Genomic DNA, 12610 nt, shown 5'->3' with positions numbered 1-12610 from the left:
TATTCCTTTGGGGTCCACATGTTCTCATTCAAACGGGGACATATGATTGATAACAGGAGGGACAGTTGAAGTAGGGACCATCCTGGGAAACCTGTAACTCACTTCTGAAGGTCCAGAAAATTCCTTACTTCCTTATTTTATTTATTTACAATATTCTACTCTTTATATCCAAAGGCGAAATTACACTAACCAGGTAATTTGTATTAATACTTCTATGGTTTCTCTTTGGAAGAATATGTGTGGTGTAGTCCACGAAAGGAAAATGTTAAAATCCAGGTATCACAGAAGAGTTTGTGTTCAAACCATCCTCATCTCTGGTGATGGATGGGAGGTTGGGGATGAGAAATAGAAAGGTGTCTGGATAAGGTGACAAAGGGACTCGTTCTTGGTTCACACAGAGCACGTCTACTGAATAAGAGTATGAGCTCAGTCTCCATAGTCTGGATGCAAACTTTGTCTCTGTTACTATCATAACCTTTGCGTGTCTGTATTTCTAAATCCCTAAAGTGGGGTTAAGAATAGTTCTTGCCTCATTGCAATGTAAAAATCGTAGCGTGGTGCCTGATCCATTGTTAGTGCTCAGTAAGTTTTACCTATTATTAAAGCACTTAAAAGTTGACAAACATTTCGCCTACGGACCATTTTAATGGGGCAAGCATGGGCAGAGGCTACAGTTGCAGGGGACTCCGACTCTAAAGAGTGCAGCTGGAGACAAATGCATTTAGTACAACTCCTGTCAGGGAGAGTACTGCCAACGGCTGGAGGGAGGTGACCTCTGCGTTCGTGCTTGAGGGGGTAAGGGGTACACAGGATGAGGCTCCACTCCTTCCAGGGCACGCACGATCCTGGACAGTTACTAAGTGGCTTTCCAAGCATTCAGCTGGTTCTCTAAATGAACGCCCAGTAAACATTTGCGCCAAAGTCTTAGCCTATCCTTAGCAACAGCACGTGGGTCAGGCCGTGCTCATAGAATAACAAATGCCGGTCTGTGCAGGCATCGTTCTCAGCGGTTTAAGAGCATCAACTCACTCAGAGGCATCACAGCCCTGGGAAGTAGGTGCCCTTCGCATCCCCTTTTTGTAGGAGCCTGCCCAAGGTCAGGCAGCCGGCGAGGGACGGGCACGATCCGAACCCGGCGGCCCACTGCCTGCGCCTGGCGCCCACTTCGCCGCAGAAGGGGCCCCGGGAAGCCGCGCCAGCAGCCGCACTGGAACGGAGAGCTGTGGGCAAGGGCGCGAGGGGTAGCCGGCCCCCCAGCCCCTGTATCCCCCGCGGAGTGCGGGTGGGGGACGCAGACAGAAGCGGGAACGTTCCGGAACCCAGGTGCGCGGCCGGGGGCGGAGAGCGCCCCTGGTCCGGCCGAGATCCCGCACGGAGCAGCGCAGCCACGGAGGAGGCCCCTCACGCCGATAAGTCGCGGGGTAGGGGCGCGCGCACGGGCCAGACCGCACCGCAGCGCACGCGCACACGGGGGCGCAGGCTCGCCCGCCGCCCAGGATGAGACGGAAGGCATGGAAAGTTCCAGCTGGTTCGAGAACTGTACGTAGCAAGCGCGGCGGCAGCGGCGGCGGCAGGGTTGGAGGGGGCGTGCGGCTGGCGCTGGAGGTTCCCGGCCGAACCCGCGGTGCCTCCCCCCGCGCAGCACCTGCGGGGCCAGGGTGGGGGGTCCGGCGGGGACCGCGGGCGGCGGGGAGCGCGGCTGTGGAGGGGGGCGGCGCAGCCGCCTTACAGAGGGGGCGTGGCTTGGCCTACGGGGGCGTGGCTCGCTGAGGGGGCGTGGCGCCCCGTCTGCGCAGCTGCCAGAGCCTTAAAGCCCGGGCTCGCTCGGCCGGAGTGTGCTTTCGCCGCCTGGGAGCTTTCCGGCCCAGCATCCTGTCCGGTCCGTGCGGTCCCCGCCCTCCTGCGTCCCGGGAGCCGGCTCGGTTCGGAGCCGAGAGCTGCGTGTTCGGGCATGCCCCGCTACGAGCTGGCTTTGATCCTGAAAGCCATGCAGCGGGTAAGTGACCTTCCCCTCAGAACCCGCCTTCCCGCGCGGGCGCCCTCGCAGCCGCTAGGCCGCCGCCCCCCGCCCTCCCCGCCCTCCCCGCGCGGCCGGAGGGGGCCGGGGCCGCGGGCTGCGGGCGGCGGGCGTCCGCGCTGAGGGGGCGCGTGGGGCCGGCCGGCCCGGCGAGGCCGCGTGCGCGCGGCCGCGGGAGGGTGTGCCTCGCACGCGGCCGCCGGGCGGTCTGGCTGGCGGGCGGGCGGGGGACGGGGGGCGGGGCGGCCCGCGGGAGTCCAGTGGAAGGTCCGCGGGAGGACAAGCGCCAGCGCCCGACCCCGGCCCGGGTCCCGCGCCCGCCGTCGCGAAGCTGCCTCGTCGCCGGCCCCGCCGCTGCCGCCCGCTCCGGCCCAGCTCCGCCGCCCACCCGCCTCCGCCTCGCCTCCGCCGGCCGCCCCGGAACTGTCCGCGCTCAATAAAACCTTCTCCAAAGCGTGTTTGTGCGATTGTCTGGACCACGGTCGCGTAGAACCGGCTCTCACGTCAAAAAAAAAATCTTTGACTTCTCGTTTTCTGACTTCAGCGACAGCCCTGCTCCGGGTGCCCTTAGCCCAGTTTCATTCATCCAAGTTGTGGCCTTTTTTGCGCCTTCCGGAAGAAATTTGGCTCCCTCTGCTTTTGATTGCTCTTGAGGTAGAGGATTTCAGGTTTGGAGGGATGTTAAGCGATCCTGCAGTCCGTTCACTCCAGGTAACGCTGTGGCCGAGGACAGGGACCCGCGGCCCGGAGGCAGCTCTTCGTTCTCTGTTCTGGGTCAGGTACTCCTCAAGCCGTCGCCGAAATCCCCATTCTTCCGTGAATTCGGTAACGTAGAGTGTGGTGTGTGCTTTTTTTCCTCCCCCCCTTCCCTTCCAGGTATAATAATAAAAATGATAATAATTCGATGTTCGAACTTTGGGAAGATAGCTTCCTACAGCGCCAGAGGCTTGGGCACATTCCATGTTTTGGGTCAGTTTTGAAAAGGAGCTGTTAGGAAGTTAAGCCTGGGGTCTTGGTCCAAGCGCTGTTGAAACGCTGCCAATCACAGAGCATTAGAAAATCGTTCCGTTCTTTGCACACTGTAAAGTGGAAAAGACACCAGTGTCTCTCGATCAGGTCTGGAGAGTCTGGTCAGGCATGCCATTGTGTCCCCAAGCTTGTTCTCCCTGAATTTGGGGGAGGGTAAGATTGCATTGTTTAGCCTCCTGAGTATTGCCCCTTTCTTGGCCCTCTTCTCTCTATACTGAAATACACTGCTTAAAGAGAATGGGAACAATGAAGAAAAGAAAAGCACAGTATTAAAAAGGAAACATTTAAAATTATGTGGCAGTTTAAGTCCTCCCTTTAAGTTATGCGTTTTAGGAGCTATCAGAACCTGGGAAATGGAGATACTGAAATTTCTTTTGTTTCACCTTGTTTTAGGGAGAAAACAAGTATCATTAAACAGTCAATGTATTTGAGTCAACGTATAGACATAGTATTTGTTCATTCCATAAACCTTTGGAATGAAAATTCAGAACTCTTCTTTGTCTTTAGCATAGCTGCCAAGTACTGTACATTTGTCAACAGAGCTTCAAGTATGTTAGTTAAATGTATTTCCTCTGTGTTCCTTTTTTTTTTTTGTATCCTGTAACAACCAGGATTCACAGTCTTTGGTGTGGATCATACATTTTTTACTCCAGTTCAGATAAGCCACATAGTACAGTGTATTTAAAATAATAATTCAATTAACCTTCCTTGAAATCCTGGTGAGGTTGGGCAGGGGCCCTTTGCAAATAATCAAGGTGAACTCCTCCCTGGAGGCGGAGGCCTCCATGGCTACAGATAAGGACATTGTAACAATGATGAAGTTGTGTTGAAGAGATCCTTGACCTAAATAAAGTAAGATTAAACAACAAAAAATTTCTCTTTTTGTATTGTTCATAAAACCTGTTTTTGAGTAGGTTGTCAATGGGTAACAAACACAAAGACTTACTGGTTTTGAACAGTTTTGCTTGCTTTCCATTTGGGGAAATTGGATCCTAAAATAAGATCCATACTTTGGGGGAAATGAATGAAAAATGCCACCATGAGCTTGTATATCTCTGACAGGCTTTGGGGAAGCCTTCCTTCTAATATGCAGTGGTTTGCAGGTCCGCTTGCAGGTAGCCTATTCTATGTAACTCCTCAACTTTAAGACGCATATCTTTTATATTTTTAGATTCTGAAATGTATACCTCTTAGTGTACCCCTTGATGACTTATTTTCCTTTCCCACCTTCCTCAGATCATTTATGTATCTTGGAATTGAGGAAATATTCTAATGTTAGACAACTCTTGTAAAAGATGTGGAAGTTGCAGTCTTTTCTTGGATTCCCAGAGAGGTTTTCCTGTTTCTTTTTTGTGGTACTCTGTAGGCCTGAAGAGCATTCCTCCTCTCTTTATGGTGAAAACTGAGCATAGAAGAGATTTAAAACTTTAGATGCAGGTACTGTGTTGAGGCTCTCACAGCATTTCTTGTGTTAAAGACCCACTGCACTGTAGCACAGACTCTCGTGGGAGTCCCCATTGGAAGATTTCAGGGTGTAGTATATAGAATGAATCTTTATTGAACTACATACAATTGTGTGTTAGTCACTTAGAAGTTTCAGTTCTATCTTTTTCTCAGTTTGCAATTGGAAGTCCATTATAATGAATCGCTGCTTGTGTTGCGCTTTCAAGTTTGTGTACTAACGAATGTAGATACCAGCCCTCCCAAGAAGAAATTTATTTGCAGGTACCATTTAGCTTGAATTTTATTCATACGTGTGTATGTAAAGTTGTCTTTCTGTATTCCCCCTGTTTTTAATTTAGCGTGAAAAGTAGATAAATGTGGTTAATTCTGAAAGTTGATGCAGTAGAGTAATGGATGTTGTGAAACCAGACTTTTAAAGGTGATGACTAAAGCCATTTGAAAAGGTGGTTGCTTAGACCAGTTGTAGATTGTTAGGTAGACGTGTCTCCAGAATAAAAAGGTATTGAAAAGTCTTGTCATCGGTCAGCATCGTAAGAGTTTTATTCCTTTCTGGCAAACACGGTTTTCAAGGCTGTAGTATGGAAGGACATAGCTGTAGAAGAAAGATCACAAGCTGCAGGGTTCCAGGCAGTCTCAATTCAGCATATGGAAAACCTTTTCTAACAACTGAAAAAGTAACGAATTGCCTGTGAGATGGTGAGTTTTCTCTCCACCTCTACCCTGACCTCTTGCAGTGGGAATGTTTAGGTAGATAGAGGAGGAGGGGTCATGCATTTGGTAGGTGAGATATGACACTGAGTTCTGAGGTCCCCTGAGAGTTTGAGAAATGGCTTGTCCTTTGATTTCACTTTGAAATTTGATTTAACACATTGGTATTTCATTTCAGCTAGGTAAAAGATAGATTGAAAAGACAATTTTTGAATTTTAAAGCCACACACTGTGTTGAAAAGCTGTGTGAACTTCGTAGAAAATTTTTACGTTTGGGATAGGCTCAGGAAGAGGAATTTTGAGGTTAAAAAAAGATCTATGCAGGACATTTATATATTTTGGTTACTTAGTTTAGGAACACTTTATCATGTCTTAGCACGTTTGCCCAGAGGATGATCACAATTGGCATATTTAGAGTTGTGAAAGCCCTGGGAAAATATTTTTTCCTGAAGTCTTCTCATTTCTACTTAGGAATTTTTACATGAAGAATTAAAGGTTAATGGTTTAAATAATAATTAGTTTAATTCTAAGTGAATATAGGTATGTACAATAAAATAGCATTTATATATCCTCTGGCATAATTTTTCAAATAAGAATAAAAGTAGATAGCTACTTTGGAAATCAAATTCTTTTTCATTAAAAGAGATTTCACAAGTTATTTTATGTTTAATATCCTTCATTTTTAATTTCATTGAAAATCAGATTATATTTTAAATTTTACGATAACATTGAATTAGTTCTTTGTAAGTAAAGAGTTCTACGATGTACTGAGTTTAATTTATGACTTGGGTTTTATAAGTTTAGAAATAGGAGTGTAGTGATATTCCTAAAACTGTGCAAAGCAGTAGGTTTTCTGATAATGCAGTGAAGAGTCTCTTCTATTTCTCCTCAGTCAAGCCTTTTGGGTTAGAAAACCTGGCAAAAGTTGTGTGCTCTAGAGTTGTGTCCCAAGTTTAGGATCTTGTGAAAGTAATTGCTACAAAATGTTTGCATTTTAGATACTTTTTGTAGGCATAGGGTCTAATAATGAACTCAAGTATGGAACTGGCCAACCGTATGTCATTGTAGCTTGACTTGCTTGGCAACATTTGATAACTAGGAGCTAGTGATACTTTTGTTGTCAGTTGGTGGCAGACAGAAGTTCAAATGGAAACATATTTGTTCTAGTTGTCAGATGGCTAAGTTAGTCTCTTTTTCCTTCTGTGAGCCCTCCCTTAACAGCTTAGCTTGTATCTTTAATAATCACCCTTTGTGTTTTGTCTACTTGAAATCAGGCAACTTAAAATAGTTATCCAGTAACGAAAGACTTGAGCCTTGTGGGCAATGTTGTACTTTCACTTGGTACTAAAGTTTTCTTGGGTTACAGCTTATTGCCGCAGCAAGTGATTGAAGAAGGAGTCCTGTTCCTGCCCCTGAGCTTACAGCTAAGGTACAAGGAGTGGCTTGGGGGTAAGGAATCCTTCCTCACCAGACATGGTTTGTATGTATGAAGACTGCTTGTCAGAAGTTTGACATTCTGCACTAAATTCTTTGGTTATTCGTGACTCACACATTCAGTACAGCTGTTTGTTGCTTTTTAGAATCTACATGTTTCAGATGCAGACTGCTGTTGAATCTTCTCACCTTTAGATTATAAAATCACTTTAAAGAAAACTGAGTGTGAAAGCATTGAGGAAATTCTGAAGTAATGTTTTTCATCTAGTACCTTCACTGTATTTGTAGTTCAGGTAGAATTTGTCTGTTCAAGATGAGGAATACGTCTTTTTAGTGGAAGGCAGTTCTAAACCAACAAGGAATGTTACCAACACATGTAGTTAATCTCTTAGGGGAATCAAATTTAAGGAATTAGTCAGATTTAAAGAAATCATTCAAATTTAATGAATGTTTGGTAAGTTCTCAATTTATCTAAAGGAAAAACTACCCTCAGAGGTTCGGAAAAAGACAGTTAATCCAGTCCTGTTATCCTTGTTGTACTTAGAGCAGGAGTTGGCAAACTATATGGTTCACAGGCCAAATCCAACCTGTCACCTGCATTTGTATGGTCTGTGAGCTTAAGAAAGGATTTTACATTTTTAAATAGTTGGGAAAAAATTAAGAGTATTTTATGAAAGTTATATGAAGTTCAAATATCAGAGTCCATAAATGCAGGTGTTTTGGAACATAACCCTATTCATTTGTTTATATTTATTATCTGGTCCTTTACAAAAAAATTGCTGATCCCTTATTTACAGACACATGATTTCCTAGGTTCACCATTTCTCTTAGCTTCTTACAGTGCTGTTTTCTGAGATTTCTGCTTTGATTCCTTCCTTTCCCTCCTCTTTATATACTGTACCTTTGCCTTCATGTGGTTTGACCTTCATATGGTTTGCCTTTTTTTTGGTAACAAGTCAAGAACTCTGGCATTTTGTACTCTTCTGTGCTGGTTATAGCCTCCTGGATGTTCCCTTGGGTCTGCAAACTCAATGTGGTTCAAACTTAATGAGTTGCCTACCCCAAAACTTGTCTAACTTATTTCTGTTTGTAGCTTCTGTTTTCTATCACATGTGGCTGAACCAATCCAACTCTTTGTTCCTTCAGTCTCAATCCCATATAGTCTCTTCTCTGCCCTAGCTGAACTACTTAGTTTCTTGCTTGGATTCTTGCAGTTTCTTAGGTGGTCTCTCTAACATATTGCTGGGGGGAGGATAATCAATGCCTGTAAATATGCTTTTTGGAGTGCAAGAATATAAGTTCTTGAGATACTTTGAAAGAATTAAATTGGGATGCATTTTTAAGGAAATAACACAAATCATTGTCACAAAGCATTGTATAATGATGCCTTTTTGATTACATCATTACCGTCCCATATCAGTTGATTGTGTCAACACCATTGCCAAATTACAGCACATTCAGAAATGTGCTCTTTTTCAAAGATATTCCTAATGAAGTCTGGCATCCAAGGCCACCTGTGATATGACTCCAGTCTTTTTTTTTTAAACCTCATCTCTCAATTTCTTTCATTCTCCATTTCGTATAGTACTAAGTAAAGAGAATTGCTGTAGATCCCTATAAATACCATTCCCTTTTATTTCCTTCGGTGCCTGTGTCACACTGCTTTTCTTGGAATGCCCTCCTGTATTACCCCATCATCTCCATGAAAACATGCTTCAAGTTCATTTTAACTCATGTGGTACATGAAACAAATATTGAGGACCTGCACTGTTATGAGTATAATATTTCCTTTGGACTTGCATGGTGTGTTTCTGTGTCTTATCACATGGACCACTTTCTACTTAGTATTACAGTTAATTGGTGAATGTTTCATATCTCCTTTGGTAGGTTACATGTTCTTGAGGGTCAGGTCTGTTTCATTTCTGTCCTCTGCTCTGCTTTGCACACAAGGTTGATGTTCACTTAGCTGCCTTATGGGGAATCCTCTTCTATCTGTCTAAAACAGTTCTTGAATGTGAGATAGCATGCTGACCTCTTGTGCTAGTAAGTTGCTTTCAAGTCAGTACACTTTGCACTGAGAGAGTTGTATGCTTATCAGAAGTTGTGTTGGTTTCCAAGACTCTTTCATGGCAGGTAATCTTGCTTTTATAATAATTTAAATATGTAAACTGATGAAATGAATGCAAACTTTTTTTTTTTTTCCTGAAAACCAAGTTGGATTCTTTGGAAAAACTTGATAAAGGTGAGTCACTAAAATAACGGCTATAGAATTAGATATGGCTGTAATACCAAAGTTTTGGAGGAAGAATAACAATAATCCAGGATGATTCTGTATGTAGACTGCTTTACAAGATTTCTTAAAGCTTTCCACTTTAATGAAACTGGAATGGAGATTGTAGATGATGCATTTATAGGTACAGTTTAGATCAAGCAGCAGAAACTTCGGTCAGCAAGGAGCTCCACATCATCAATCCCATTCTCCAAGTGCTTGACCCCATATTAAGATTGGCAAATACGTTTATGTGTTAAATGTAGATAAAATGTTATGTATGTATGATTTTTTGATTTCCTATTTTAGCCTTAATTCCTTTTTTACTTACTACTTTTGTATATGATTGTTTTGGATACAAAGGCTTTTGCTTCAATAAGTGCTCCGATTTTTGTTTTCTAAATGAATGGAAGAAATTAAGATCCGAAATGAAGATCCTGGTTGTGTTATGTTGGAATAAACAAAGAACTGACACTGGGACAGCAGAAAGAGCTTTAGAAACAATGAACCTGGTTTTGGTTCCTGGCACCTACACTAGGAGTCTTAACCCTCTTGGATCCTCATTTCTGTCTGTAAGACGGGAGTGATCCCTCAGTTGGAGCGTCTTTGAAGATAAAATGGTAACACGACCTTAGAGGTAGTAGGTGTTCAGTATGTCATTAAAGTAGCTTTGTGATCTCAGGCAAGTTATCAAACTTTATTGTGTAGTTTTCCATTATTCCCACTTTCTTAATGAAGAGACCCAAAAGATAAATTTTGTTATGTGTAAGCTACCAGAATCCAAGACTGAATCAAAGCTGGAATATAGTACTTGCTCAGAAATTTTTGTATTAGTGAACATGAGCCATACTGCATAATAGCTTGCATGCTAATTAAGCAAGGTCTAGCTTCTGCATCCGTGAAACGTAGAATGTGTGTGTGAGGGAGCCCATGAATGAACTCCACTGCTTGGAACGGCCTCTCTGTCAGACAGATGTGCAGCGTTTATTCAGTAGCTACTGGCCTTTCCCAGTCTGAGTGCAGTGGGGTTCCTCATCAACAACTAAACTGTTTGCAAGTGGGCTTTGTGTTCATCTCTCTCATCTGACCTTGTATAACTAGTACTTAGGTTTAATGTGTTTTTTAAGTGAGAAGGTTGGGAAAAGTGAAGAACAGGGAACAATCTAAAGAAAAGAATTACTTTAGATAGGCTAAGTGTCCAGGTGATTTGAGGCAGGTGGATGGAAAACTTAGTATTTTAATCTTCAGTAAATGTTTGATTGCTAATTGCCAATTGCTAAATCTTTAGGGATGACCCTTTTTCAGTAAAATCAATACATGGAGCAGATAGATCATAGCCTAATTGATTTCTGCTGCTACGTGATATCTTCAGTTAGTATTTTACTTTTCATTTTTGATGGAGCTATGTATTATAAAACTACATCTTTCCTTTTAATTGTTGATTTTGAGAGATTTTTTTCCACTCCTATTGGTACAGATTTTTTTCTTACAAAGGAATTAAAATACAACAGTATTATTTTTTAAACATAGCATATGTTGCTGGAATGTATATGTTTCATTAACATTAACATGTTAACATTCATTAACACGCTTGATTGATTTTTAAATAATTGTCTTGTAAGCCAGGGGTACCTGTGATCCAAGTCAAAAATAAGACCATTTGCAAGAGAATGCACATATTGTATTGATGTGTACTTAACTGTCAGTTTTTTAAGTCCAACTTTGTTTCAGACTTAATTTGTGACTTTTTTTCTACCTGATTATTTTACTCTGAAGCTGCATAATGAAATATTGGGTGATGTAGGGTATTGGGTGCTGTATGAAGCAGGGTTGAGAAATATGTGTGTGTGTGAGTGTATAATAGTGGATGAAGAAACAAGAATGTGACCAAGAAGATCGAATAGTAATGCTGCTAACTTTGAAATCATTTTCATTGTGTTTGGAGATGGCAATGTGAAGTGTAAATATATTCATGAGTTAATGAAAGCTGTTTAACAAAGTTGCCTAAGAAATGGAAAGGTTATATGTTGAATTCTTTTGACTACGGTGTTTTAAAAACTGGGTAAGTATGAATCAGCCTTATTTTGTCATAGTTTGGAGTGTTGTAATTCAAGACTGAAAGGAGTTAGGTGGGCCTGTGGTAAAATGGTAGAGCTGCTAGGGGTGGGGGGAAGGTAGGGGTGTGTGTGTGTGTGTGTGTGTGTGTGTCTGTACGTGTGTGTGGGTGCACACATACTTGTGGTGCTGGTGCTTACCACTACAGTCTATTATTGCCATGGGGAGTGTGGGCCAGGTTTTGCCAGCTTGTCCTTTTCTATCCTATTAGCCAGAAATCCAGATTTTACAGGAAGTCTGATTTTTAAGATGTCGCAACTAAAAATATTTAAGCACCATGGACCTAAGGAAATGTATCTGTTGGTCAGGTATGGCTGCCACCTTGTAATTTCTGATTTAGATGATGGGCTTGAGATGTTCTTTAAAGACATCCTTAATTGCCTTTAGAACTCTTTTAGCATTTAGGTTACAAAAATTGCTGCTCGCACATTGACAGAAACCATCTAGTTAATTGGTCATTGATTTACAGTAGGACTTATAATTAGTAAATGGCAGACATGTTCATGCTTAAAAGTAGTATCAGTTTCTAGTTCTGGACTCGTGGATTATGTATGCCCATTTAGGCTAAGTGTACGTACAGACTTCAGAGAGCTGTACAAAGACTGAGGCGCTGACTTAGTATGAACTGTCAGAAATTGGTATTCATAGTCCACTTTTTCTTTAGATGTCTGGGTGATTGCTTATTTTAAGCATGGTTTACACCCACTGTACTAAAGCCTTACAGGTTTGAAATACTGCTTCCTGGAAAAGACTGATTTATCTAGAAAATGACATTTTTTTGCTCAGGGTATATCTGTGAAATTCACATTAGTTTATATGACACATGATCCTTGGAATATAGTATTACTATGAAAAAAATGAGGTGCTCTTCTAGTCAGAGGATAGAACAAGAGGATGATACAATATTATAATTTTTGGTCAGGCTTCATGTTTCCATGGAATGGAAGCCAAGTCATTACCTTGACTGACTTGCCCTTTTTGTCTTTATTACTTCCCCACTCTCACTCCAGATACATAACAGCAAAAGTGCAAATAAACTCAGGTCCAGTTTGTTCTTCCCTACCTTTCAAGTCCAGGATATAGTTGATTTGTTCCCATCCCTCTCCCCCATCATTTTTATTATGATTACAGTGCCCTAGTTAAGGGAATCCTTACCCACTTTGGGAACATTTCAGTAGAGGTTGATGTGGATGAGAGCTTAAAAATGGAATTGCAAGTGAAAGTAGGGACTTAAAACCTCGACCTGGAGCTCCCAGTGCTCATAAAGTGGCATTTCCCTGCTTCTGTCCTAGCATCAAGAATTCCTGGTTCTGAATTCCCTGGCAGTCCAGTGGTTAGGACTCCGTGCTTTCACTGCTGAGGGCGAGGGTTCGATCCCTGGTCGGGGAACTAAGTAAGATCCCACAAGCCATGTGGCGTGGCCAAAAAAAAAAAAAAAAATTCCTGGTTTTGTCTTTGTTTAGACTTCAGTGTCTCCTTGACACCTACCTTGCCTATTATAATGCTTTAATTTTGTCAGGTGTAGAAACCCAAGTGCAGCTATAACAGCCAGATTGCTGTGGATATACTTCAGT

At 42.8% G+C, this 12610-nt stretch overlaps 1 protein-coding gene across 1 annotated transcript in view; it reads left to right on the top strand.

Moving 5' to 3' along the window:
• The window catches only part of MRPS6 (mitochondrial ribosomal protein S6), a 98337-nt gene that overhangs the window by 30828 nt on the left and 54899 nt on the right, over positions 1-12610 (top strand). The window contains exons 2-3 of the mRNA XM_069540623.1: positions 995-1539; positions 1797-1996. Coding sequence (XP_069396724.1) covers positions 995-1539; positions 1797-1996 — 745 coding nt within the window. The remainder of the gene's footprint in view (positions 1-994; positions 1540-1796; positions 1997-12610) is intronic.

Source organism: Delphinus delphis, chromosome 4 (genome assembly GCF_949987515.2).
Source record: "Delphinus delphis chromosome 4, mDelDel1.2, whole genome shotgun sequence".
In the NCBI taxonomy this organism is placed as follows: domain Eukaryota; kingdom Metazoa; phylum Chordata; class Mammalia; order Artiodactyla; family Delphinidae; genus Delphinus; species Delphinus delphis.
The sequence above is the reverse complement of the archived record's forward strand: the minus strand, read 5'-3'. Positions and strand labels throughout refer to the sequence as shown.